Source organism: Stereum hirsutum (genome assembly GCF_000264905.1).
Source record: "Stereum hirsutum FP-91666 SS1 unplaced genomic scaffold STEHIscaffold_2, whole genome shotgun sequence".
In the NCBI taxonomy this organism is placed as follows: domain Eukaryota; kingdom Fungi; phylum Basidiomycota; class Agaricomycetes; order Russulales; family Stereaceae; genus Stereum; species Stereum hirsutum.
Window position 1 is genome coordinate 2,424,879 of NW_006763132.1, and position 26,557 is coordinate 2,451,435.

The 26,557-nt window shown below is 51.8% G+C and overlaps 8 protein-coding genes across 8 annotated transcripts; 3 read left to right on the forward strand and 5 right to left on the reverse strand.

Annotated features, from left to right (window-relative positions):
• Nucleotides 1-368: 368 nt before the first annotated feature.
• On the reverse strand, nt 369-3,121 carry STEHIDRAFT_165655 (uncharacterized protein). Its single transcript, XM_007300006.1, has 3 exons — nt 2,921-3,121; nt 1,154-2,817; nt 369-1,091 (listed from the first exon to the last, which is right to left on the reverse strand). Exons 1-3 carry the CDS (start codon nt 3,051-3,053, stop codon nt 576-578), a joined length of 2,313 nt encoding a protein of 770 aa, XP_007300068.1. The 5' UTR covers nt 3,054-3,121; the 3' UTR covers nt 369-575.
• A 219-nt stretch (nt 3,122-3,340) lies between these two features.
• Nucleotides 3,341-4,152, forward strand: STEHIDRAFT_48474 (uncharacterized protein; the record flags this gene model as incomplete). The annotated part of the gene is made up of 4 exons (XM_007299202.1): nt 3,341-3,659; nt 3,718-3,813; nt 3,868-3,953; nt 4,009-4,152. The coding sequence occupies 4 exons, from the start codon at nt 3,341-3,343 to the stop codon at nt 4,150-4,152; spliced, it is 645 nt and encodes a 214-aa protein (XP_007299264.1).
• Nucleotides 4,153-4,767: 615 nt separating this feature from the next.
• Nucleotides 4,768-6,341, reverse strand: STEHIDRAFT_165656 (uncharacterized protein). Its single transcript, XM_007300007.1, has 4 exons — nt 5,198-6,341; nt 5,023-5,124; nt 4,843-4,941; nt 4,768-4,778 (listed from the first exon to the last, which is right to left on the reverse strand). Exon 1 carries the CDS (start codon nt 6,279-6,281, stop codon nt 5,253-5,255), a length of 1,029 nt encoding a protein of 342 aa, XP_007300069.1. The 5' UTR covers nt 6,282-6,341; the 3' UTR covers nt 4,768-4,778; nt 4,843-4,941; nt 5,023-5,124; nt 5,198-5,252.
• A 945-nt stretch (nt 6,342-7,286) lies between these two features.
• Nucleotides 7,287-7,935, reverse strand: STEHIDRAFT_107898 (uncharacterized protein; the record flags this gene model as incomplete). Its single annotated transcript, XM_007300008.1, has 3 exons — nt 7,287-7,361; nt 7,507-7,692; nt 7,765-7,935. The coding sequence occupies 3 exons, from the start codon at nt 7,933-7,935 to the stop codon at nt 7,287-7,289; spliced, it is 432 nt and encodes a 143-aa protein (XP_007300070.1).
• Nucleotides 7,936-9,240: 1,305 nt separating this feature from the next.
• STEHIDRAFT_152970 (uncharacterized protein) lies at nt 9,241-9,794 on the forward strand (the record flags this gene model as incomplete). Its single annotated transcript, XM_007300009.1, has 2 exons — nt 9,241-9,496; nt 9,562-9,794. 2 exons carry the CDS (start codon nt 9,241-9,243, stop codon nt 9,792-9,794), a joined length of 489 nt encoding a protein of 162 aa, XP_007300071.1.
• A 987-nt stretch (nt 9,795-10,781) lies between these two features.
• Nucleotides 10,782-12,099, forward strand: STEHIDRAFT_49116 (Metallo-dependent phosphatase; the record flags this gene model as incomplete). Its single annotated transcript, XM_007299261.1, has 6 exons — nt 10,782-10,921; nt 10,972-11,087; nt 11,146-11,155; nt 11,212-11,740; nt 11,807-11,852; nt 11,915-12,099. Coding segments are annotated over 6 exons (1,026 nt in total), but the record flags the coding sequence as incomplete, so codon positions are not given.
• Nucleotides 12,100-12,271: 172 nt separating this feature from the next.
• STEHIDRAFT_137064 (PRMT5-domain-containing protein) lies at nt 12,272-16,105 on the reverse strand. The gene is made up of 12 exons (XM_007300010.1): nt 15,552-16,105; nt 15,395-15,480; nt 14,662-15,259; nt 14,420-14,586; nt 14,158-14,343; nt 14,022-14,099; nt 13,908-13,951; nt 13,735-13,857; nt 13,489-13,664; nt 13,180-13,425; nt 12,901-13,100; nt 12,272-12,836 (listed from the first exon to the last, which is right to left on the reverse strand). The coding sequence occupies exons 1-12, from the start codon at nt 16,027-16,029 to the stop codon at nt 12,324-12,326; spliced, it is 2,895 nt and encodes a 964-aa protein (XP_007300072.1). The 5' UTR covers nt 16,030-16,105; the 3' UTR covers nt 12,272-12,323.
• A 1,101-nt stretch (nt 16,106-17,206) lies between these two features.
• Nucleotides 17,207-22,945, reverse strand: STEHIDRAFT_152973 (uncharacterized protein; the record flags this gene model as incomplete). Its single annotated transcript, XM_007300011.1, has 11 exons — nt 17,207-17,677; nt 17,772-17,899; nt 20,447-20,499; nt 20,558-20,583; nt 21,395-21,421; nt 21,488-21,700; nt 21,779-21,934; nt 22,088-22,267; nt 22,332-22,437; nt 22,501-22,555; nt 22,816-22,945. The coding sequence occupies 11 exons, from the start codon at nt 22,943-22,945 to the stop codon at nt 17,207-17,209; spliced, it is 1,545 nt and encodes a 514-aa protein (XP_007300073.1).
• Between the last annotated feature and the right edge of the window lie 3,612 nt (nt 22,946-26,557).

Sequence of the window (26,557 nt, forward strand, 5' to 3'; positions counted from 1 at the left end):
CGAGCTGCGTGTGGCGCGAGGGTGAAACGCTCGAGGCTCGAGAAGTGTCGTGCCAGGGAGGAGTGTGCTGCAGAGTTGCAGAGTATCGATGTTACTGCCGAGCTGAAGTAGTGTCAAATTTTGGACGAGTGAACAATGAACATCATGATGTCCAGTTCTCGGTGTATATTTTCTCATTGAGTAGTACGGAGTATATATCTTCAACGCTGGATGAAGTGAGAGCATTGAATGAATTCGCAGACTACAACTGGCCAGACAAGGACATTAACCGTCAAGACTTGACACTCGCAACCCTCGGGTTGAGGCCTTGAGGATTTCGTCGCTTGAACTCGTTTCAAAGAAATGAGAGAAGGAGGATATGATTATACATTGCCCTCGGCACCTCCAACCCAATAAATACATTTGTATGTAGCATGACCTTCCGGCCGAAGTACATTTCGATACACAACGAGTTCCACTGACCAAAAGAGAGCCAAGAAGGCTGTACATGCATCCACAAACTCTTACAAATATCGTACCCACGAATCCCATCGCAAATCCTTCCAAAGCTCGACGTTCAATTTCCGGTCGGTTCTTCACTCGTCTGCAGCCAGCCACGCCTCCCTCTTCCTCCGCATATGCACCTTCCTCTGAGCCTCGCTCAAGTCCTCCCATCCTTTGACCTCATCTGCAAGTTCCAACTCCCAAGCCTCTTCCCTCTGCAACTCTTTCTTCGACTTCTTCGGTGGCGGCAACCGGGGTGGCGGTGGCGGGGGGTTCGGTCTCGTCGAATGCAGCGGCACGATATTCTTGAGGGCCGACTTCGAGGTCTTTGCGAGGGGAGAGTGATACGGCTTAGCCTTTGCAAAAGGAGATGAGGGCTGGGACGAGGCTCGTCGGATGATTTCTGACATCGGGGTTGACTTTGATTGACGGCCGATGGTGTAGCGGCGAGACATGGAGGCATGAGATGCGGCGGACGATGAGGGCTGGGCTGGCACAGGTGTGGACGGAGTAGTTGGTTTAGTCGGTTTGTCGGTGGCGGGAGACGAAGGCGCTTGGACAGGTTCGTCTTCGACGACGACTGGAGAGGGGCTGTGGGGAACATTCTCCTACATACACAAACTCTACCCGTCAGTTGACGAAACTGCTGGAGAATGACTTTAAAGCTTACCATTGCACGTAGAGGTGTTTCATCCTTCGACTGCTGACTGCTGGATTTTGTACCGCGCTCCTCATCCGGCTGGTTCTCCTTTGACTTGCCCTTACCCTTGTCCTTCTTCGTCGCCGTGGCCGCCTTCTTTGACGGTCTGATGACTTCGTCTTCCTCTGCGTCTGACACAACAGCTCTTGCCCTTCCTCGGCCGCTCTTCTTCTTGAGCGTGACCGTGAATTCCTCTTCGTCGTCATCAACATCAACCGCCTTGCCTTTCCCTTTACGCGACTCAGCAGCACGACCCTTCTTACTCTTCGCGGCAGGCACCTCGTCAAAGTTATCAGGGACAGGCGACAGCGATGGGCTGTCATGAAGAGTCTCGGTCCCCTTTGGTGGCGGAAGATGGTCGAGAGTCATGGAATCGTCCTGAACGTCTGGCTGCGGGGGTTGAGGCTGGTCGCGGTCGATGTCCATAGCGACTGAGGGGCCAGCCTTAGCTCGAGACTTCGAGCCTGGTTTCGCCGGCGAGTCGATAAGGACCTCTACGGCGGCCTTCTTCCCTTTCTTTCTAGGCTTAGGCTTTGCCTTCTCCTTCACCGGCTCGTTACCCGCCTCAGTTGTAGCGTCAGACGCCTTCTTCCGACCTCTCTTCGGTGCAGCCTTGGCCTTCTTACCGTCAGCTGTCGACGCCTCTGACGTCAAGTTGGAGTCGGGGAAAGCGGCGGAAGACGAGGATGCTGCGCCCTCTGGCACCGGTGGTGGCAGCATATCCCTGGATATGTCAACGTCCATCGACACAGGAGGTTTCTCTGGAAATAGATCGTCCTCGTCGTCGGACTCCACCGCGGCCCGCTTGCGCTTCTTCTGTCGAGAAGAGGAGCTCTTCTTCCGCCCAGGTACAGGAGAGTCTGACCGAATCTCCCCGCGCAAAGGCGAAGTCGCATGCGGCTGTGAAGATGGAGGAATTGGATCGGATGGGGGTAAGTGAAGGCTGGAACTGAGTACAGGGATCGTGAGGCGTCCGGATTCAGTCGATGTATCGGCAGCATGAGGGTCGGTGTGTGCAACCTCGGCGTGTGCAACCTTGGCGCGTTTGACGGGGCGTGGCTTTGGCTTGGATTTCCCCTTGGGGACGGGTGGCGGGGACAGAGAACGTTTCCTGGGAACAATAGCAATCTCGTCTTCCGATGATGTGAGCTCGATAACGTCCGGGTCCTGAGGAGGCGAAGGGGCGGCTGCCTTCTTGGATGCTTTGCGAGCACGCGTCTTCGCTCGCTCGGCGACTCCTTGGGAGTAGTCTATGGCCTCCTGTCCCAGACCCATGCCCTCTAAGACGCCTTGCGAATAGTCTATAGCCATTCCCGCCAGTCCGATACCCATCTCCTGAGACAGGGTGGATGGCCCACTTCGATGGCCGTTCACCACCACGGGTTCCGGTGCGGCTTCTGGTGGAGGGGTTTCGATGGGAATGCTATCGCTGGTAGGAGCGTTTGAGTCGATATGCTGCTGGGCTGTGGCGCCTTTGTAGGCTGACTTAGGACGAGGCCTAGAGGCTTTGGTCGATGAGGATGAGGGAGAACTGGTAGAGGCAGCAGCAGAGGTATGTTCTCGTATGTGTGTAATCGCTTCGGTGTTGGCGCCATGCGGTGCGTGGGCAGAGGCAGTGACTGCGGAGGTAGAGGCTGCAGACGCAATGTCAGTCATTAAAATTGTGAATTGCGATCAAAGACTGCATTTTTTGAAAGAAACCCTCCGAATTACAATTACAAGAAGAGGACGACTCACGTTTGGGTCTTGAGGTAGATGGCGAAGGGGCTGGTTGTTGCGCCACCGTCGCATTCACGGAGCGCTCAGGGAGAGCCAACGTCTCTTCATCTTCGCTATCTGCCACAAGCCAGTCGTCATCTCTACCAGGCATAGCTTCTGTAGAGTATATTCAGCAAGAGGAGCAAGAATCAGACAAGATCGTGTGCAAGGGCGACGATTGGGGATGGCGGCAAGACACAAGAGCAATTAGGCGCCGACGACACCCCGACGCGCGACTTCCCGTCGCCTACGCGTCAGTCACATGACCGTTACGGAACCGAGTGCGTATTTCGAATTGCGCCCTTCTCGCAGGCTCCGAGTCCCCTTGCGCAATTGTTCATCTAATAGTCCCCTCGTTCGAAGGTCAGACTTGCTTCAGAAAATACTGATATTTTGGCCATGTCTCTCCCATCTTCCTCTACTTCCCCGCCAACAACACCCCCTCGACTGGGCAAAGCAAACAGACCACCATCTTCACCATTACGACCGAACTCTCCTGGAGCCCCTTCGCCCACACCCACCCCACCTCCTGCCAATATACCAGCTGGCCTGACATCTCCAAAGAACCAACCAGGAAGTCTGCCCTCTGGCTCGGGCTCCCATCTTGAACGTTCGAAGAGTTCGAAGACAAGAGCAAGGGACCTCTTGCGGAAACATTATGGATTAGGTGCAGGACCACCCCCACCATCGGGTAGACCGATGGATCCTATGGATCTAGGTATATTTTCACCTCACTTGTCTATGTGTGTGTAGACTGTGCCTGACTTACTAGTTAGATTCGCCCGCATTTGATGCTAAATCGTATTACGAGCAATTGATCACTACTTCGTCGCTCACCACTCTCTTGAAGAAAGAGAACGAACTCCTACACGGTACGTCGCCGACGTCTAGCATTCAATAAATATGCCTCGACTCAATCATTGTAGATATGCGAGAGCTCGATAGCGACCGCCAGTCTCTAGTATACAATCATCATCACGAGCTCATCGCCGCCACAGACACCATATCCGCTGTATGCTCCTTCGCTCGTCGTCTTCGCAGTCTGGAACTGAACATCCCTGATATAGATGAAGACAAGAGCCGAAAGCCTAGATGCAGAACTGGACCTGTTGAAGGTCGCTTTCTCGGAGATTTCGCGTTTGAGCGCCGAAGTATCCATTGAACAGCACTCTCCTGATCCATCACGCAGCCCTGGCGCAGAGCATCGTTGAGATATGACTGCATTTCGCCTTGAGCATGGACTTATTGATATTCTTTGGAGATAATCTCACATCTACTTTCAACATTCGTGTGACTGCGCTCTCTTTGAGGCAGCCCTCTCCTATTTGAGGTCCCAATTCGAGGGTTTGACGGTGCGCCAGGGGCGGTTTCTTAGACCGAACGCAATAATGCCAATGCGACTTAATCTACCATTTGAAGATCTCAGCTCACACGAAGAACGTCGCTATCACACGATAAGATGGTATCTCATCATATTGGATATTCGGGAACGGTCTATACAGGTTACTACGGAACCACAATGAACAATCGCCGAAAGGGCCCTTTGACTGCAGCTGACCTTCGAGCTCTGCAGACAGCATAGGAAACAAGGAACGACCTAAGTGACGAGCAGCAGAGAGCCCCTGTAAGACGAGTCAACCGAAGCAATGGGTGCGAGCACCAGAAGCAATAGCCAGCTAAGAATATCAAGCAACATAGAGTAGTGCATAGAGAGAAGCAACTTCATCGCCAACCAGGGTAGACTAGGCAAAGTCAAAGACGAGGAGTAGCCAAAGGCAAGGACAGACACCGAGAGCCACAGCACTCTTGAGAATAGGTCGAGTATTCGCAGTAGAGACTATAGCGAGAAACAATGTTAGGAGATTATACCATCTCGAGGTATTCCCGAGAGGCAGACGCACCAGTGCCGATAACATCGATTTGAGGCAGACACGGAAACTTGAGGGAGAATCACACAATGTGGGACGACTGCTGCGACCCGAGGACATACCATATACCACCTATAAATATATTCATACAAGAAAGAGAAGGGAATGCATAATGAGGTCGTGTATGTACTTAAGGTACGATGACGAACGCACCTCTGGGAGAAGAAACATAATAGAGGAGACCAATGTTCTGGGCGAACTAGAATGGCGAAGAAAAAAAGAAAGGAAACGAGGACGCATAGTACCGTGTATGACCTAGATAACAATCGAGAATAAGAAATCTGAAAGTCCAAGGAGGCGGAGGATGTAGCATGAAGAGCAAACGCACCTCCAAACCAACATCTTACCGTCCCTGCGAGCCCCACTACCGCACCATATTACGTTCAGAACACACAGACCCCTCCGCCGAGCCCTCCGAAGTCGACATTAGCGGGTCCGAACCCGCCACGACCTCTTCCTGGCATGTCCATGCCCATACCGCGCATACCGTGTCCGTGCCCACCATGGCCATGACGATGTCCTCGACGATCACCGTCCATACCAGGCCCAAACCCTCCAAACCCTCCAAACCCACCACGACCATGCCTTCCCATTCCCCGATGTTCGCCCATACCGCCGAGACCGCCACCGCCACGGCCTCCGCCAAACCCTCCCCTGCCTCTCCCTCCACCAAAACCGGCCATTCCTTCAAATTCTCCGTCTTCCTCTCCACTGGAAGGAGATCCGTAACAGTAGGGGTGATGATGATGATGACCACCGTGTCTGCCCCGCCCACCGAATCCTCCACGACCATGACGTTCTCCGTCAGATTCGCCTGAGGTTCCTTCGAGATCTTCGGGTCCTCCTGGGCCGCCGTGACGGTGGTGGTGGCGGCGATGATGATGAGGATGCATGTGCGGAGGCGGGGGGAAAGTGGACGGATGAGTTGCGTTTATACCGAAGCCTGGGCCAGCGTGGCGATGCCCGTGACGATGACCATGGTGAGGGCGAGGACCTTGAGGTCCAGGCTGCTCACCGTCTGGACCAAGACCTTGGTCTTCGTGTGGGTGGTGCGGAGGGGGAGGGAAGGGAGGAAATTCACCTTCCATTCCCATCATACGACCGAAGCCGCCTCCGAAGCCTCCACGACCTCTCCCACCTCTGAATCCTCCATGATGTCCACCTCCGTGATGACCCATCTCGCCTCTTCCACGTCCCATGATGTGTGGTCCGCCTGGACCAAAAGCATGTTCGTGATGGTGGCGGTGGTGATGATGATGCATAGGGTGAAGGGGAATGTCTGCGGGGGGTGGAGAAGGACTGCGTGAAGCAGGAGGGGGCGTGTGTTCGTGTTCGACGATGACGAGGTCATGCTCAAGTTCTTCGTCGATAGTGGAAGGCGTGGGGGAGCGAGATTGTTTCTCGGCGCCCATGACGGGTCCTTCAACTTCAGAAGAAGTAGTGCGGATGATGATGTGGGTGGTAGGGGACTGCATGATGCGAATCTAAGTTATAGATGTTGGTTGGTGGTTGTGTGTGAGGGAGTTGGCTTTGGGTGAGAGCGTACCTCGGATGAGAGTGGTAGATTGTAAGAATCTAAAGAGAGCGTTTGGCGGAGAAGTGGACCTCTTTATATACTGCAGACGCAAGGCGTGCCGGTGCCGATGCGCAGACAAGAACAGAGCCTCATGATCGACAAAGACTGCGCAGCGGAGTCTTCAAGTGGAGGGAGTCAGAGGCAATGCCACAGGAATCCGCACGTTCCTTGAACAACTTGCGTGTCTCCTGAGCAAGCCGAACGGCATTTTGGGAGGCAGCGACGCGTCAGCGATAGTATGACTCGAAGAATCCGATACTACGCACGACGACTACAGTCTTTTGACAGGTCTGTAACGCCGGAAGTTCCGCTAGTCCCACAATCATGACTCCGAGCAAGAGAAGAAAATATCACAGGCTTGCACAGACGACTGCGCAGTCGAAGCACGAGGAAAACAGAGGCTTCAGGCGATACTGCAAGATGCGCAAGAGAGGAAGTTGCAACATAACAGCGGGACATGGCCGTGCGTTGTTTGTCCATGTTAGATTCCAAAGCCTTCGGCAGCCCGGAGCCCGAGACCCCGAACCTCCGGCGCCACCGCGACATCCTCCGCAGTAGGTTACTAGGTTGAACTTATTCAGGCCTGTGCTCAGTGCTCAACTCAGTTGCATGTTAGCACGGCCACAGCCTCGCATCGCTTAGTAGAAAAAGGTTGAACACGGAGCGCGTAGTTTTACGTAGAGTGGACTCCGTGGACAGCACACAGAAGTAAATATTATTATTCAGGTCAGTCATGCCTTAGAAAAGTTCGCTGACAGCGCAGGCCTTTATTAAGAACATAATCCTGATAACCATATTGGAGTATGAGCCATTCGCCAGCGGAAAGCAGAGGTGAAACAGATCAGTGAACGTGAATGGGATGAAGATTGGCAGGAGACTGGCGCAGATAAATATTAGATATGGCCGAAATTGCGCACTACAACAAGCAATAGCAATAATTTAGCAGACAAGACCACTCCTCTCTCACAAACCACACCCCCGAGAGGACTCGTTCATTAGGTCTCCTACAAAGTACACGTGAGCTACAAACATTCGCGTAACCCAAGTTCAAAGAACTGTACCTTAGTCCATCCCGCATTGTTGATTGCATCCAAGAGCTTGCTCTCCTCGGTAGCCTGCGTGAGGGTAATCGACCAGTGCGTGTCATGGTCGTTGACGGGATGGAGTATGCCCGTGAGCTTGCTCGAATCGATGGAGTAGATCTTCTTCTGGCTAGGAAGCTTGCTCTTGTCGCTGTTCGTCGACATCTAAGCACATACAGAACCGCCAAAATAGAGTTAAAAATCTGGGTCGATGACAGAAAACAAAAGAGGACGTACACCCTTCTTCGAGTTGGCTGGGATGAGGCCTTTCACAGGTGTGTCGTAGTCCTGCGGGGTACGGACTGAGTTGTACGCCTTGCTAGCACCGCCGTTACGATAGAGCGTCGTGGCCAGCGCCGACTGGACCGCGAAAATGAAGGCAATGATGATGGAAGAGGCGAACTTCATTGTGTGGTAATGCGGGAGGTTTGACGGTGGTAGATAAGTTGTTTGGTGATAGAGGTCTCGTTCATCCAGCGTGGGCTTTTAACTGTTTCGCTGTCCTGGGAAATATGCACCTACGAGGCTAAGCTTGAACACCCAAAAGTCGATAGTTGACGACGCTTGACAACACCTGGCGCTCATTGACGGGTATATTCGATGCCTTTACGGTTTGATGCGCTCCACAGCGCTTGACTTAGGATGATGAGCACCCACGAGGTTCGCTGAGGTAGGCTTGTACCCTGAAACCGACAGAAGAACGGACATACAAGCGGTAGAGAATTCGATAGTAGCACGGATGGCGATGATTGTCATATTGCCTGTACATTTCATAGCGTAGCGTTTTGTTGTGCTCATTGTACAGTGTATCATAATATAATGCAACGATTCAGTGAATTATTCTTACAAGCCGGGCATTAAAACAATTCATAGATTTATCAGAGTCACTCAGAGTCCTTTCCAGCACTCTGAAAGCCCCTCGCACTCGTTATTATCGTCATTGAGCGGATGATCCGCAGGCGATCATGCTAGTGCTCACTGTGTCACCGACCGACCGACGCCTTTCAATACGAGTGAGGCATGTGAGGATTATGCGGTAAAATTATGGGGCATGAATCAATTGTACAGGCGACAGAAATTCCTGTGCGCGTTGTGGTAAAACATGACTATAAATCACCGTTGTTCGTGCCAGCGCACAGACCACAGCCCTCAGGTAGAAGCCAAGATGCTTTGATGCGCCAGGGGAGAAGCACTAGTCAACTCGGTTGTCCCGAGAGTTAGAGCTCGTGGAGAGGTTGCCGTCTCGGATGCCTACCAGTGGGCGTCAATTTTAGCCCATTTTCTCCTTCAAGCGCTGTATGCCAATGCTACTTGCACGTACACCGAAGAATCCTGTATGTACCACGATAACACTCGTTGGTAGCAAGGGAGCACTATGATGCCATCATTGATGTCAGTCCAAAGCCTGAGCGTTTCATACTGAGCAGCCGACTCTGCAACTATATATCTCCAGAAGGGCTCTACACTTTGAAGGCGAGAACAAATCGACGTGATGCCGAAGTTTCAAGCATCTCAACCCTCTGTAGGCGCCCGCACTAGACAAGGTAAGGCTGTTCTATATGACATCATGCAAGAAGCACAATGTAGCGCTTTGGAGTCACATTGTTCGAGAGCATATAAAGCTTGATGATCATCCAGTGCTGCCCTCGCACGCTTCATACGACCCGAAAACCCCCAGAAACAGAAACGCCGCCCGACCTTTAGATATTCTTCATGGCAACTTCAATTCCTCATTTCGCTTTCGACGGTCAAGTGCGCCTCCCGTCGTCAGCTCTGCTCTCCGTCGCCTGCACCTGCGTTCGCAGCCTGCACTCCCACTACGAAACTCGGCGACGTGACTTCGAGGCCGCAAACAACGAGGACGGAGATGTCGATGCTGTCGAGTCTCTAGGAGATGTCGAACATACCGTGCGAGAGATTGACCCGGCTTATTGGCAAGAGTTACTCTCCACAAGATTCAAATCCAGCGGTAAGCCTGTCTTTATATTTCGACATAGACTGAAGGCTCACGATGCACGGCATTGCATTGTACAGAGATACCAGCCCAGCGCGTCGTCAGCGAGCAACAACGCATCTCCAACTTGCTAGCAATCGGAAGAGTGCCCAAAGCAGAATTCGTTATCGCGGAGGCAGTTCAGAGGCACCGAGAGACGCGAGATGGGAAGGTAGACAAAGATGCGGTGGAAAAGGAGGACGTACTGCTAGACTTTTTGGTATTTTTGGCGGGGAAGCGTGAAAGGGCTGCGCTGTTCTCTGTGGCTGCATAGGAGGGCGAACCAGTCACTGGCAAATACTTACTGATAATGTCGATGTAACTGATCCTAGTCGGAACTGTACTGTCCCGTTGTTTTCTTTTGTATCTTCTCACTGCTCGAGTGGCAAAGTTGATGATGGCCGTGAACGGCAGCACATAGCCGCTTCTAGTGATCATTTCCATCAAAGCGACATCGCAGGTCCTTAGTGCGCTCTGAATGGGATAAATAACTCGCAGGATGGAGGTGAGACGAGAGAAGGTGAACTGAGTGGGCTTGCAGAAGAGGTGGGAACTTGCAAGTTCTTACTACTTAGTAGGTGTCCGACTGCCACCGCAACATAAAATCAGGGACGGGAAGTGACCGAGAGCTGGACTAAGAGACGAAGGAGATTGGAGTACAAGCAAAGTTCGAGTTATGATTGTCAAGCATCGGCATGCAGGCCACAGGGCCTATGCGGAGAAGAGCTTCGTCTGCGGGACGACAATATTGCGTGGGAAGAGGAGCAAAGCGGCAAGCAAACGCAGAGTCTGATGTGGCGTCGCGCGGAGTTGCGGATTATTCCGAGTGGCGATCGAGGCTCCCAGAGGGACGTGGCGTTGCATCACTTCAACTTGACCAAAACAGCTACTAGGAAGTCTTAGGATAAAAGTCATCTACGACATCAGCTGATATTTACTGGGCATTCTTGCGGGTGCTATTGGAGGCTGGCCCACCCAATCTCTTATTCTCACGTTAGCCTTTGAACAGTCTCAGGCTTGTCATGCCTCCTCGAGCTCAGGCTCCGGCTCCTCGCATCCGACCGCCGTCACTGTTTCTCATAGTTATATTTGCATTGTTCATTCTCTCAGCACTATGGCATAGCAGATCATCGTCGCCCCCTCCATCCGTTCCCTCAGCAGGCCAGCCTGATGTGGCGGGCACCCGTAGGACACGGTGCGTGGTTGTCATGCATGCTATGTCGTGGCCGGTTCGCTGAACCAATGATTTACTGCGTTCTGAAGAATCGTGGCAGTAGGGGACTTGCATGGCGACAGTGGAAACGCGCAGAAGGTTCTGCAGATGGCGGGAGTGGTAGACGACCACGGGAAGTGGACCGGCGGTGTGGACTTCTTCGTGCAGACGGGTGATATGATCGACAGGTTTGCAGAGCTATAGCTTCATTCATATTCGTTCCTCACAGAGAACATAGAGGGGATGATACTATAAAACTATTCACCTGGATGGAAGAACTACGAGTGCAGGCTGAGCAGGTTGGCGGCAGGGTATTGTCGCATCTGGGGAACCACGAAGTCATGAACGCGATAGGTACGCCACACCTCTTATGACCCAATGAGCTGCCTCTCATAATGTGTGACCTCACAAGGTGACTGGAGGTAAGCTTTACACAAACACACGCCTTACACGATATTTCTCAAACCCGTCGAACTAGATACGTCCCCGAGAGCGAGATCAAAACCTTCGGCTCTGTCGCCTCCCGCCAAAAGATGCTCACAACAGGCCGTATTGGCCGCGCGTGGGCCACAAACTACACAGTCACATCCCGCCTTCCTCTTCACCCATCTCTTGGTCCTCCTAACACGCCCTACCCCCCATCCGGCTCCACTCATCGTACCCTTCCTCGTCCCTTCTCCCATGCAGCATACTCCTTCCTGCACGGAGGCCTCTCACCCACATATCCAAACCTTACCCCCTTCCCTTCGGCGATCAATGCTATTGGGTCATCATTACTGAAGAGGCTACAGGGCAGGGAGCAGCCACCACCGCATCCTCCACATCCATATCCTGGCTTACCACACGATGCAACGAGTGACGAGAAGGAGCTGTATGATGCGAACGGGCCACTGTGGTACAGAGGATGGGCCATGTTGGACGATAAGACGGTATGCGCGCAAGTAGATGAAGTGTTGGAAAAGACAGGGACAAGGAGAATGATTATGGGGCATACCCCCGATTTCACGGTAGGAAACCACTCGTTGAACTATCCTCTACTATGTACTGAGAACTGATTCTTATGTGGCGAATAGAAACAAGTCTCCCGCTGTGGCGGTAAAATCATTATCATCGATACCGGTGAATATCCTGATTGAGGATCAAAGATATTGTCATGGACTCTAACCAACTGTATCCCACAGGCATCTCTCATGCATACGGAGGCGTGTTATCCGCGCTTTCGATCGAGTACGCGCTCACGCCACTTTCGACATTATCCGAATCTGGACAAAAGCAATGGAAGGAGACTGAGTTCATCAAGGCAATTTACGTGGGCAAAGAAGAGGTGTTCGTGAACGAGGAACGGATCGTCGTTGGTGATGTCTAATTACCGTATATCTATATTTATATCTCGGGGCTTTGTAGAAATGATACGATGGACGGTTGCGCATTGTTTGTTATTTTCCGCTGAAGGGGATATACCACGATCATACCATTTTTTCTTGGAACATTCACTCTGGTTCATTCGGAAGTGTCTTACGGTCCCGAGTGTCCCCATAAGTTTATTCATTGGCCCGCCCCGCATGGAATTGTCCCCAAAAACAGCCCGCATTACAGCCCAATCCAACTGCTCTGTCCACCCGGATTATGCAACGCAGTCTGCCCAATCTTAACCACCCCAGCCTCCAACCCCCCATCACTCCCCTTCACACTTTCTTCGCTTCCATCCGAACCCGGAGCGGCCACCACCGCACTTCCGATTCCACCACCCATACTCCCACTTATCCTCAGCCCGAGTCCCTTTCTCCTCAAGCTTTCCGACAACCTCGACCCTGAGCCTGACCCTGTCATTGACGGCGACATGGTCACAAATGGATTGTCGATAGCGTCGATCAGAGGACTTGGAGTGGCAAGTGGCGTTGAAGGAGTGGCGATGAATGAACCACGACCGTCGATACGGGGCGTTCCGAGTGGGTCTTGCGAGATGGGATCGGAGGGTGGCGGACGCGGTCGATAGACGGGCAGGAAGGACTCGGCGTACCATTCGTACCAGACTTGACGGGCGTTGGTGAGGCGCCAGAGGGAGACTTGTAGTTCTGAGTTGCTTGGGAGATAGAGTGGGTCCTGAATGGTCACATATACTATCAGTCACGAGGCTCGTAGTAGGGTCGGAGACGGGAAAGAGTACCTTTAGCGGGAAGAATAACGGGAACCAACTGAGCATGTCTTTGGATATTTGGTCCTTGCGCAGGGGATGTATGCTCAGCCCTACGTCCCCATACAACATTGCCTCAAAGTATCCCGCGAACCCGTGCAGGACGCCCGCGTGCGGAATATGAAATGTCAGCTTTGCAGAGCGAGCGTTGTGACTGTTCGTTAGCGGTAATCCTACGACATCAACCACAAGAGAGGTAAACATAAACGGGTTCACAATCAACATGGCCCTGGCGAAGAGAAGACCACGTACCCTGTTCGTTGAGTACCGCATCCCGACGCGGATGCTCAAAGTCCCAGCACTCCTGAACTTTGGGGCCACAACGTCCTTCCTCGCCACCTCCATCTCCGCTGAGAATATTGACCGCTTGAAACATGACGACGAACGGTGTCTCGCACGCTTTTGGATCCTTCCCTGCTCTCACCTCGTTGTACAATTTCGACGAGGACAGAGGGGCAAGATAGGCTGAGTAAGAAGCAGGGATGGATATTCCTTCGGCTATGAGATGAAAGAGAATGCGTGAGGTTTCGAATGAAAAGGGGAAGCGAGCGCATAACTTACGCTTCAAAAATCTCATCGCGCCATCCAGACATTCCGGGCTGAGCTCGTTGTCGCCAAACGAGCCAAGCAGCTCGCTCACAATGATATCTCCCGGTTCTGGTACGTGTATCATGCGCATATCACCATACACTAGCTCCACCTTATCCCGCCACTCATTTTGTTTCCGGCCCTGTAGCCTGCGTGAACATTCACATCGGCCATATCAGCATTTCGTTGCAGTGAGAAGAAGCATGGATAAATGCGTACGTGACGAATGCGCTTGGGTTCTTCTCGAGTGCGTAAACGAAGACGTTTCGTTTCGAGCGTTTGATGGCGGTAAGACAGCGAGCGACGATGCCTCCTCGCCCAGCACCTGCGACATAGAGCACACTGAGACACGGGTCAATCGCGGAGTGGATATACGATCATTATCGACCCACATTCTGTCTGCTTCCGGCCAGTCGTCGAGTGCTTGGAAGACAGCCTGTACACAGCAGACAACCGTCGGGATCAATACCACGCGTCTATAGGGATACATGGGATATCGGACGTACCTCCTCGTATTTTTGATATTTTACTGGATCTTGCTCGAAAGTCTGATAAGTGACGCTCTGCAGATTATCCATGAGGGGCTATAACGAAAGTATTTCGAGTTAGCTTTGCTACAAGTAACAGGATCGATTCACATACCTGCAATGGAGCCTGCAAGTAATCCTGATACCCCTGTGCGAAATTCTCCACCGTTCCCGCCGTTTTTGCCTGCATGACGGCCGGACTCGTCTTCTCTAGGTGTCGTATATATTGGAGGTACGCGGGTTCGCCACCACTGCTGTGTAGACCTGCGCCTGCGTCCGAGAGGATAACCATTGGTCGGTGCTACAAGTAGAGGAGGAACAATAATTTCATGAGTTATGTTTGGTCGACAGAAGAAGGGAGAGGTCAATAAAAGTACCTTCATGATGTCACGAACGAACGTCTGCGAAACTTTTGGAAGGACGGGGTAGCCCTTGGAGTTGGCGATGAATGTCGAAGCGGGTAGGAATACGTGTCTTATAGGCTCTGCGGCCCATCTATCCAATACACCAGCTGCCGAGGGCAAAGGCGGGGTAAGGTCCAGAGCTACATTAAACAACCCATTCACATTTCCGTTAGTACGCTCATGTATACCTAGATCGAAGGGAGGCAAGAACTCACTGAGCGTCAATCGCGGATTATACCCACACACCGCACGCACGACATCCCATATCTCCCACGTCGCATTCAACTCCGCCTCCGGTGCCTTCGTCGACGGAATCCCAGTACCCGTACCCGCACTCGCAGCACTAGCCGAACTGGTCGGTTCCTTGATTTCAGGCGTCGCAGATCTCGCGAAATACGAACTCGTAGGCGACTCTGAGATCTTCGTGTATGAGATCGAGCCCAGTCCTTTCGATAACGAACGCCGATGCTGATGGCCGAATGGTTTTGACTGTCGCTGCAGCTGTTGGACTGTTTGCGATCGGGGACGTTGTTGTGGAGCTTGAGCTTGTGGTGGTTGTGGAGATTGTGGTTGCGGCGTTGTCTGTGATAGAGGCTGTGGTGCTTGGGGGTGCGTGCTTTGATGTCTCTCGCGCTGGAAGATGGACGGATCGTAGATGGGCAGACGGACGGAAAGTTGGATGTAGGGGGTGGCGGCAAGACAGGCGTTGAGAGCTCGGCCGTAGGAAGCTGCTTGGTCTCTGTTTCGGGGTGGTGGTAAAATGACGGTCTGAATATTCAGATATGAGGCATAGGCCAGTTCTTGTCGGAGTGCCTGTGAAAAAAGTCGGTCAGAAATGTGTAGACGTGTGGCGTGTCACGTGACGTTTAAGAACAAAGAAAGTTCCGAGATCAGCAGTACGAACAGAGGCGAACTATGCGGCGTAAAGATATAGAAATATGTACTCACAATCTCAGAGTCGTGTCTAACCCAATCGTCCGCCGCATCTAGTTCTAACCAGTCCGAAACCATAACGATCACACCGTCTGCTTCATCTACACCACGCCACATCAATAACGACGCGGCTTCCCATCAACGTACCGAATACCAAGGTCAAAACACACACCTAAACTTGTCATTGTGACCTCTTCCTTCAAAAACCCAGGAGCAGCCCTCCACGCCTCCGCCTGTTTCTCCACCAAAATCTCCGCCTTCTTCTTCTTCGCCTCTTCCTCTCCCATCCCATCTTCCTCTCCCGGCTTCCCATCCCCACTCCCACTCCCATTCCCATTCCCACCTCCACTATGTCCATTCACAGGCGGAATCAAACACATCCCCATCCATCTCTCCTTCCACTTCTCATTCGTCAGCGGCGCACAAACCGTAAAATAATTCCTCGACCGCGCATCGTCGATCAAGTCCAACAGGCGCTCGCCCTCTCCTTCTCCTTCTGAATCCGGCTTGGCGCCCGAATTCAGATGTTGCTGAGTCGGAGTGGATGTGAGTGCGGGTGATGGGGGTCGTGGGGTCGAAGACGATAGGGGGTGGTTACGGAGGTCGGAGAGTGAGAGGGTGGTGGCGATGGCGACGGTATCCCAGGACATGGCTGTGGGTGTGGGTGTGGGTGTGCTGAGCTAACGGCGCCCAGTGTTACTTCGAATGTGTCCGAGCACGTTATTTTACGTTTGTACCTATCCTGAGATGTGGATGCGATGTTATTTGGTTCTGCTGGATGAGAACTTGAATGCAGAAACGATGGGTTGGAGGAGAACGGACGCCGCGCGTATGCTGGTAGGTGCAAGCCTGAATTGAATCTACAAATATGCGTTCGCGAGGCTCGTGTGCGATGCCGTAAGAGCCTGAATGGCGGGAACCTCTTGTCGATCTTTTTTGTGATCCTTTCGCCGTCGGAGGTCAGAACACAACGGATGTGAGCGGAAGCATTCAATTTCAAAGAATAATTCAAAGCGAGGAACACGACGGGGAAACCACTATTTAGAGCCCGCTAAAGTGGAATCCAAACCTCGGTCAATATATCATATATGGGTGTCAGTTTAGCGCTCTCTAAAGCAAAACTTTAGCAAGCTCTATAGTGAATTCCATTAATTACTCTCTGAATTACCTTTAGAGGACGCTAAAGAGATTCGGGGTTACCACATTAGGCAAGCCCGAGGTGCTCGACAGCCTTTAGCGTCCTCCAAAGTCAATCTTTAGCGTTTGTACGGCATTTCTACAGAAAATGCATAGACTCGCCTTGAGAGGTCTCTAAGGTTTTTCTTTCGTACTTCCCAAAGCGGAGTCCACATTTGATATATAGAGATTATTTTAGAATTGCCTTTAGAGCAGTCTAAATAGTGGTTCCCCGGCCGTGGAACGCGTCGCGTCGTGGGAAGGATCGACTGGCCCCGGTCTCTCCCGAATTGATTGAATGATATTGGCGCCTTCAAGTAAGTACTAGTTGCGCCACTTCAAACATACTTACACTGTGCCGGCTACATCACCAAGTAAGATGCAGAATACGTAGCTGACCATAAGGTGAACGAAATAAGTGAAAGCACAAATGATTGGTCGGCATGAATATAAGGTCCTCACAACTCCGCTTCAAAAATCGGAGATTGAAGATGCCGTTGACACACAAGCGGGGAGGATTGAATTTTTTTTTGAGCATGCATGGCGATTAATACGGATAGTATGCACCGTGCAGTACTATGCCATTGACGATGCCGAACGAGAGACCATGCATCCCACATCTCTTTTACTTATGTCTATCCAACCCACCCATCACTCATCCATCCTCGACCTCTTCTCCCCCCTCTCCCCTCCCTCTTCTCCCCCTCCCTGTCCCCCTCCCCTTCTCCTCCCCTGCCCTCCCTGTCCTCCTCCTTCCCCATCCGCCTCATCAACATCCATCCCCTCCCCCATCTCCAATCCCCTTAGCAACCCCCTCCCCACCGCCCTACTCACCACCGCCCTCAACTCCTCATCCACGCCCTCATCCCCTTCCCTGCCCTCTCTTTCTGCACGCTCCATTATTGCTTGGGCGTCGGAGAGGAGGGAGGAAGTTAGGGCTTCGGAGGCAGCGTTTTGGGCGTGTTGGGAGGGGAGGGGGTGCGGGTGGGGGTGGGTGGGGAGGGCGGTGGAGGTGGTGTTTGTTGGGGAAGTTGAGGAGGATGTGAGGGTGGTGGTGGTGGGGAGAAGGGAATTAAGATATGTCGATACGTTTGGAAAATCTTCTGATAGATGTTCCGCGGGCTACATCCACATCCGCCAACAACCCCCATCAGCCCTCGCCCAAAATATTCATCCCCCGCCCAAAGAAGAAAAAACAAAGCTATGGTGGACTGACCGAAACCCCCTCCGCATTCCTCCTATCCACAATCGCACCATGGTCGACGAGCCACCGCGCCGTCTCGACGTTCTCGACGGTATAGAGCGGAGTGTCGCCGTCTGAGTCTGTTATGTTTACGTTGCCGCCTGTTTGGGAGTGAGTTGGTGAGTGAATGGATGAGTGGGTGGGTGGGTGAGTAAGTGAGTGGGTTGGGATGTGGATATAAATGTGGAAGGGGTGGTCGGGGAGTTGAGGTTGGGAGAGGAGGAAGGTGGGCGGGTGGAAGGTCAGATATGCGTCACGGAGAGTAAGTGTGGAAATAGAGAGGGGTGAAGCAGGATAGTTAGACGAAGTGGGATGGGTGGGTGCAAGCAATTGGTAAGTTACTGACCTCGGGAAACGAGATACTCGAGCACCTCCAGCTGGCCATACGATGCGGCGGCATGTCTGTGCGGCGCCACAAAAGAGCGAACGAAAAAGGAAAAGAATAAAATAAGTCAGCACGCGATATTCGGCTCGGAACGTATCGAAGGCTACGAAAAGAAAGAATATAAATAAGAGAGACAGACAGAAGAAGGAGAAGGTGGAGATAGGCGTATGAAAGCGTATGTCACTGTGGGAGTCCACATCAAAAAAACGAATCGGAATATAAGTAGACCCTCGGAGACCTCGGATTCTTCCCCGTTCTTCGTTCTTCGTCTGTGATTCAAAAATAGAGAATGCTTGGTCGGTTCGACACCGCCCAGGCAGGAGAACCACTCCATACCGAGCGGCTGAAATCCCGTAAGTACTTAGCGAGCGGTCGAGCGGTCAAGTGGTTAAACTTGCACGAAGCGACCACTATCACAGATCCGCATATTTGAGTACTTGACACACAGCCGCGGCCGCCAGTCCGCCAATCCATCGAGCACCCCGAGCCAGATCTGGACATCCGTCAGCCGTGACGCGTCGACGTTCGAACCACACAGATCGCGCTGGAAAGTGATCCGCGGGTCGATCCCTTAGCGAGGAAGGTAAGAGTCCCTAACCGAGGGATGCAAGGGTCCCTAATCCCTAACCGATGAAGGCAAAAGACCAGAACTGATCAAAGAAGCGGCTGGAGTAGGAAACCTACGATCGCCACACGCCCGGGCTTTACTCTTATGGAAATGGAAAGTTCTTTGTTCGCGCTCGCATAAGCGAGTAGTGTGACGCGGTGTTTGGGCTTAGGCTTCGAAATTCGGTGGATGTATGTATGTAGAAGTTGGAAACCGTAGCAAAGCACAGACCAAGGAATCGAAGAAGAAGAACGAGAAAGAAAGAAGAAAGAGAAAGAAACCGAAGAATCGAGGATGTCATGGTTCTGTGGGCTTGGCGGAGGAGAAGACGAAGACGAAGACAAAGATGAGAACGTATGTGGTAGGAAAAGGACTGACATGGGCGTGTATGTGTTTTCATCTGGTGCATTCGGGTCGACGGCTGTGATTCAATAAAAAAAACTGGATGAATGGACTGTCCATGTCAACCGGGCAAGTGATGGCAACATATGACTTGCAGTGATGTTCGACGAGTTCCTGTGCACAGAAGCCAAGCAAAAGGCAGAACGAAAGAGGTAAGATTAAGATTTGAGTTGCAGTACTGCGGCCGCCGGGACCGAGCGAAGAGTCTAAGTCTGAGACTGAGACAGGGGAAGGGGGAGGGAAGGGGAGGGAGAGAGGCTAGAGCGGAGGACGCGATGCCGCTCGGCAGAGGCTGCATACGACGAGGCGCATCAAAGGGGGTGATGGTGCCCGACGACCCGACCGAGCGTGGATGCAGTACTGGTTGACATGGACATGAGACGGTGCTACGAACCTGTACGCGCGCGAGGTCGCCATCACCCGCTGCTATCCAGATGTTGCTGCCGACTCGCGTTGACGCTGGCATTTTTTGTTCTCAGCTGGATTTTTTATGTTCTTCGCAAAGTAGAGTATAGAGTATGCAAGATCGGAGGAGGAAGGTTGCAAAATGAAGCCGATCACGACCTCGGAACCTCATCATCTATTTGGTTCGGTGTTTGGTCTGGGCGCTTAGACCCAGTGAAAACCACGTCTACGTGTATCTAGATTTTGTATGTAGTTATCTACGAGCATATTGGCAATCTATCGTAATCTAGAGTTTGCCTCCAAAAATCTACGTGTAGATGATCTTGGTAAAATCATCTAGGAACATCTACAAATATCTAAGACACTGTATTTGGTGAAAACAGTCTACATAAATCTACAATCGTCTCGGAAAATCTAGAAAAAGTTATACCCATTCTTCTGGCTAGAATATCTCGAGCATGTTGACACGCGAGGACGACCGTGCCACTGTGGCGAGTATGAGCCAAGCTTCTTTGAGTCGGCTGCGGCGAATGTAACTGGACATGCGCAAACTCGCTCGTTCAAAACGGCGTTAGGTGTATCGGGAACTCACAAAACCGCTGGACACAAGACCTACCGCGTGCAAAGTGTGATCCAAGGCGAACAACACACAAAGATGAATGGCAAGGGGTTGATTTGAGTCAAAGGACGGTACATGTAAAGCCGACTCGCGTATCGAACGAACGTAATCGATCCAAATGACGAAGGAAGGGGGTGTGCACGATAGCAAAAAAACTCAAAGCATAGTCAAAGCAGGGCGTAATACAGACCACCCGAGCAACAAAAGGCAGACACGTAAGACGAACATACGCGAGAAAATGGTGGGCATCTCGCCTCCTTTGGCGTGTGATATGCTCGACACCCTATTAGACTGCACCATGAGTAACAATAACGAATAATGAAACCCTTCTCACCACTCACCGGTGACGCAACGATTCCCAACGGGCCTGACTCGATGACTGAGCAATTTTTAGTACTTGGACGGCCACAACCATGTACCAAGGCAAACTCACTGCGTATCCTCGAACATGACCCGTACCTCCTTTCTTGTTGTTTATCCACGGGTTCACCGTGAGGTGACACCTCTTATCTGGCGGCAAGGAATGCAGGCCTGCGCGGCTTCACATTTCCTCAGTTCCCCAACTGACGCAAGTCGAACTAACGGTACGTACCAGCCACTGACCCCGTGTGGCAACTCCCTTTCAGTCGGCTGCAGCGAATGCAGCTGGACTTGCGCAGATTATGCTGAATAGTCATGCATCACCGGTTTGGCTAAAGAGGTGTTGAGAAACGGTAAAGCGTGGAGAACATCGTTGTCGACCTCGATGGTGCAGCGACAGCTTGTGCTGAAAGAGTACCAGCTAAATCCTAGTGCAGTCGAGGTACAGATTACCCCAGACCCCGCCAACATATTGTGGGCTCAACACGCACATTGACAAAGGAGTGTGTACCCAGGGCTGTAAATGTGTGCCAGGAAACCGGATGAGTGTTGTCGTTCGAAAGGTCACGACAACAACTTCGGTGTGTACCTGCCGACGCGTCGCGGGTTCCACAGGGCATCAGGAAAAAGGGGTAGGTGAGTAAGGGCTGGTAGTTCAACATTCCCCAGCGGGGAAAGGATGTGGCCTGGATCGGGAAAAAACTGAACAGAAACGAAACAAAATGAGAAAGGGCGTACTACAGCATTTGAGTGTCCATCCTCAGCTCTTCCTCTGATTCTTGTTGGATGCCTCGAGGTTGTGTGTGTGATTGTCCCACCTCACGGTTGTGCCGCTCCTCAGCAGCCTATGAAACAGTGTTAGGATGTCATGTAGGAATGGAGAGATATGGGAAAATAGTAAGGTTACGAACCTTAGCGCACTCCTCCTGCAGTCGAATGTCCGAGTCCCTTAAAGGCTTGTCCTCCGCAATATCCTTCTCTGAGGGTGCCAAGTCCACAATCATAGTATCCGACATCTTCTTGTCATCCCTCCATGCTTCCCTCTCCTTGTCAGCCACACGTTTCGCATCCGCCAACATCTTCTTCAATTCCTCAAGCTGCCGCTTGACAGCTTCGAGATTTGCCTGGAAGGTAGCGCATTAGCTCTACAGATATCACGGAGATGAGGTGAGTGACCATAGCCGAATGGATGATGGACGTACTGCCTGCTTGGACAAGGTAGCTTCAGTGCTACTAGCTGTGTACTCGTCATGCGTCGGGCCCAACAAAGCCAGAGCCACCTCGCTCGCCTGACTGATCTCCTGGAACTGCGCCACATGTTTCCTTGCGTTCTCGAGATCCACCTCCATAATCTTCAGCTAACCACTAAGCATTCAGATCCGAAGGCAACAATTATCAGAACGTCCATCCCATAAATTCCGAACAAGAGTGTGGAGAAACGCACCGGAGATCAGCGACCTCGATCTGAAGCTGCTGCTCCTTCATGTAATCCCATCATCCGCATGAGCAACCCTATCCACAGCCATTGCCGACGAGGATGCGATGGGCCCTCTGCGCTCATAGACCGCTAACTTCTCCTCCGAGTTGTTGCCTTGCAGCTGCCGAGAAAGGTCAGAAACCTTCTCTTCGAGGTGAGACTTGCTTGTTTCTGCGCGTGCAAGGGATTTGCGAGTGGTAGAAAGCTCCTGGGCCTGTTGTATGAGAAGGGACATATGTCAGAGCAGGGAACATACACGAAGTTAGCTGGGAACGGACCTGTTTGTCCAGGTGCCATTGAAGTTCCTTGGCTTTGAGCTCCCTCCGCAGGGTGAGCCTCTGGACAAAGTCCCTCTCCAGACCAAGCTGGTTACGAATGTACACACTACATGCAGGTAACGAGCACGTAAGTCGACACACACTGCTAAAGGTGAGAGAAAAGACGTACATCTGGCTCTCAAGCCCTTGAATCTGGCTCTCCAGCCTCTTCCTATCATTCTCACCTGATCACTCGAGGTCATTATTCATCTTCTGCACGTTCGACATCAGATCTGACAGATGAGACGTCTCGACTGATAGTGCTTTGTTCTCCTCGACCAGGAAGCTCTGAATACTCTGGGTAGACCCTCTACAAATCCCGACCATGTCAATCTCGGCTCAAACACAGGGAGAAAAGTTTAGAGCAAGGGGAGAAGGTTTACATCCCGAATTCCTTTCTTCACCCTCAAATCTGCACATTCGTTCCTCACAATCTCCATCTTACCCTCCGGGACGGAAATCTCTGTTGCTCTAGTGAACTTGAGATCTGTGCGGGTCCACTTATCGCAAACGATATCATACCGTTTACGAAGCTCAGCCATATCGCGAGCTTGAACGCTCCACTGCTTTTTCATTGTGATGCCACTCTGCAGATGAGACCACAATATCGAGCGCCGTGTTCCAGTTACATGGACTGGAAAGATGAGAAAGCAGAAATGAGAAACGTACTGTTCATGTGCTTGATCCTTGCATTGGCTTTGGCCAATATTGCTCCACTCAACTGACCGTTCTGCCTCTGGACTCTCATAAGCCCCTTTCTCACCCTCACCCTTTCAATATCTATCTCTGTCCTACACGCCTCAAACTCGTCCTGAACCTCCAAGATCTGACTCTCCTCTCTTACCCCAACTCTGTTCTGTCCAATTGTACCCACACCGTTCGACTCGCGACCAACGATAGAGGACGGACTATCTTCATCCCCTCTAGCCTTCAATGTATCCCTCTCCTTGATAGCAATCTATTTTGCGATTTTCTCCCTCTCTATAGTCTCCTGCATTACCATCATCACCTTCCCAGCCTCCTTCATCGCCTCGTCCTTCTACCTAGTGATTAAAGGAGCTCAAGACCGCCTTGAGCAAAGTCGGACTATGGAGACTAGAGCAAGCCCATACTGACGAATTGTACAAGTAGCGACACCATACAATCAATGCCATTTTCAACGGAGAACTTTCTCGAGCAAGTCTTTCAAGGCCAAAAAAGAAGCAAAGTGTCAGGCCGTTCATAGCAGGGTCCAGTGTGGACGATGCACCCAGGCTATGAGATACAGCAGCAGCAATGAATTCAAGACTCAGAGGTAGCCACAGGATACTTAGGATTCGGAATCTTGTAGCTTCTTGAAGGAAAGCGCAGATTGTAGTAGTTGGGAAGTTGGAACTAGGCAGGATCGCCACCTCGCCACCGCGACGCGAAGTTGGTTTCGCGCGGGTGTTGCCGACATCACGTGACTTTGGCCGTATCTTCAACTTCAACTTCTTGTCGCTAATCCGACTTGGTCCTACTGAGCTTTCTGAGCCGCTGCTGTCTCTGCGACACACACACTCTAGGAACCAGGATATATGCCATCACCTAAGTTTCATTTGTGGTATAACTCTGAGCAGGTCGATCCCCGGCAGCCTTAGTTTCCACTCCTTCCCTCTGCCCCATGCCTCTCCGGATGCCACAGGTCCAGTTTACAATCACATCTTAGCGGAATTTACTGAAGGGCCCCGATGCCCCACATTGTCTCGCATTTGACGAGGTACCACCCTCGGGCCTCATCACTGATAATGATGCTTATTACCCCAGTGAGTTCCCACACCTCTCTCGTGCAGAAACTGCGCCGTGGACGTCCCATCGTTGCACATCATAGCCTGTACGCCCTTCGGAGAAAGAGGAGGAGAATGAAAGCATAGCATGAGGTTTCACAATAGAAGAAGCACCCTATCCCGAAGTTGTGGAGGAGCAGGACAACCGGGAGGTGAGTACCACTGTCCGTCAGATTCTATTCATTCTCAATTGTTTATGGCCTGTTCCTTGACGTTATGAGCTCAATGGACTCATATACAGTCTTGCATTCACCTCCATACTTTACTGAAAGGCTATAGGCTCGGTTCTCACTGAGAACGGCGATGACTGAGGTGAGCTCTTCTCGTTCCAGACCCTTCTACCCAAATTTCGGTCATTTTCACTCATCTATTCCTTGTTCGAGGTTTTGAACTCGCCTGAGCTGAGTACATCCATTTCACGTCCGATACAGTTTGTTTGAAGGGCATTGGTCCATCGTTGTTGAGAATGACGATGATGATCAGGTGAGTTCTTCCTGCACCCTTTTTCTCAAAATACTGTTCGTCCTCACCCAATATTGATTTGTTTCTCGTCCTTGCGAGCTCAAAAGAGTTGAATATAGATCCTCTGCCATCTTCGATCCTTGTTTGGAGGATATCGGCCCCGTCATTGCTGAGAACGGTGATGATTGGTAGGTAAGTTATCCAGCAAACCCTCTTTCTCGCAACATTATTCGTTATCGCTCAATTTATCTTCGTTTAGTGACATTTCGAGCTCAAACAACTTGCCTATATCCTCTGCCATCTTGGCACTTTGTTTGGGAGAGATCAGCCCCATTACCGGTGATAAATGATGTGGACCGTTAGGTGAGTTCCTTCCACCAGCACCTTTCGGCTACTATTTTGTTCGATTTCATTTATTTGTGGACCTTTCTTCAACGCTCTTTTCTCTACAGAATTGTGTGTATTCCCTTCCCGACCTCCAAGCTTTCTTTGGGAACTATAGGCCTCGGTGCAATCAAGAATGACAACGAGAATCGGTAAGTTTACCTCGGAACTGTCAAATGACGCACATAACGTTAAATTGTTACTGACATAGTACTCATAGGCAAGGGCACGGGTAATGCGTATGGGTCTGGGTCGACCTTCGGGCACCCACGGGCTACCTGCACTGTTCACTAATATGTGTAGATCTGTGTAGATAATGATAGAAATATACAACCACTCTGAAGTTTCTCTAGAATTACCTAGACAATCGTAGATCCCTGTATATGGCTCATCTGATGCCAAAGCAAATGTAGATTGGTGTAGATGGCCAAGCAATAAACCCAGATCTCTGTAGATTGTTGAAGTCTGTCGTAGATACATCTAGAGTTTTGTATATGACGCTAGCTTGATTCATCACAAAAGAGCGTGATTGAACCATGTGTAGATATGCGTAGATTACCCTAGCTGGTTCGTACGTTGAAACAGTCCGACAGATACAGAGACATTTCCCGAAGGTAATCGTAGATCATCGTAGTTCAGATTGGAAAATTACACTACGAGAATCTAGAGAGGCCTTCTGGTAGATTACCGTAGATGGGAATCTCACTGGGGCTTAGAAGCGGGCATTTGCAATTGGCGGGCCCCAGCGAGGCACACCATCTGTGCGCCACAGCTCGCGAACAGTTTTGCTAAAGTTTTTCGCAGGGTGTGGTACCTTGTGGACGCCGAGAGCTATTTATGAGACGTGACAGTGATAGGCAGCGAAATGATGGGCTTCTTTCGGTGGTGTTTGGCAGGATCTGTTTTGATGTGAGAGATGGACGGATATGGGAGCGGTGACTGATTGGGGTTAAGACAGGGGCGAAAGGAGCGGAGTGATGGTGCGACGGATGCAGAATGTCGGAGTGATGTGGCCATTGTGTGGCGGTGGGATGCTAGCCGCGCACGGACGCCCCGTGGTGGCCGACTGGAGACTGGGATGAGAGTATCTGGGAGTCGTGTGAGGACTTGGAGGAGGGCGTCTTCCTGGGTGATCCGGACGCGGGAAGCGTTGGGCGTTGCAGAGATGTGGGGATGGAGGGAAGACGGAAGCGGATCTGGCGTGTCCAGATCTGGCACCGATCACGAACCGCCCAGCTGACGAACTCGCGCTGCAAGTCCTGGCGCCAGTCTCGCTCGCCCTGCCGTCGACGCTGCCCGCGAGCGCAGGCCTCGCATTTTCTGGAGCAGGCGACGGCAGTGGGCTGGGGCAGCTGGAGCGTGACAGAGGCGAGCGTGACAGGGGTGCAGGGCGCGGAATATGATTGGCGGGTGCGCCGGCGTGCCGGCGCGTGGCATTCTCGCATTTGGGCCACCGACGACGACAAGCCAGAGTCAGCACGCCTCCCTCTCCCGTCCTCCATCTCCATCTCGTCCCCTCGCCCTGTCCGTCGCCCG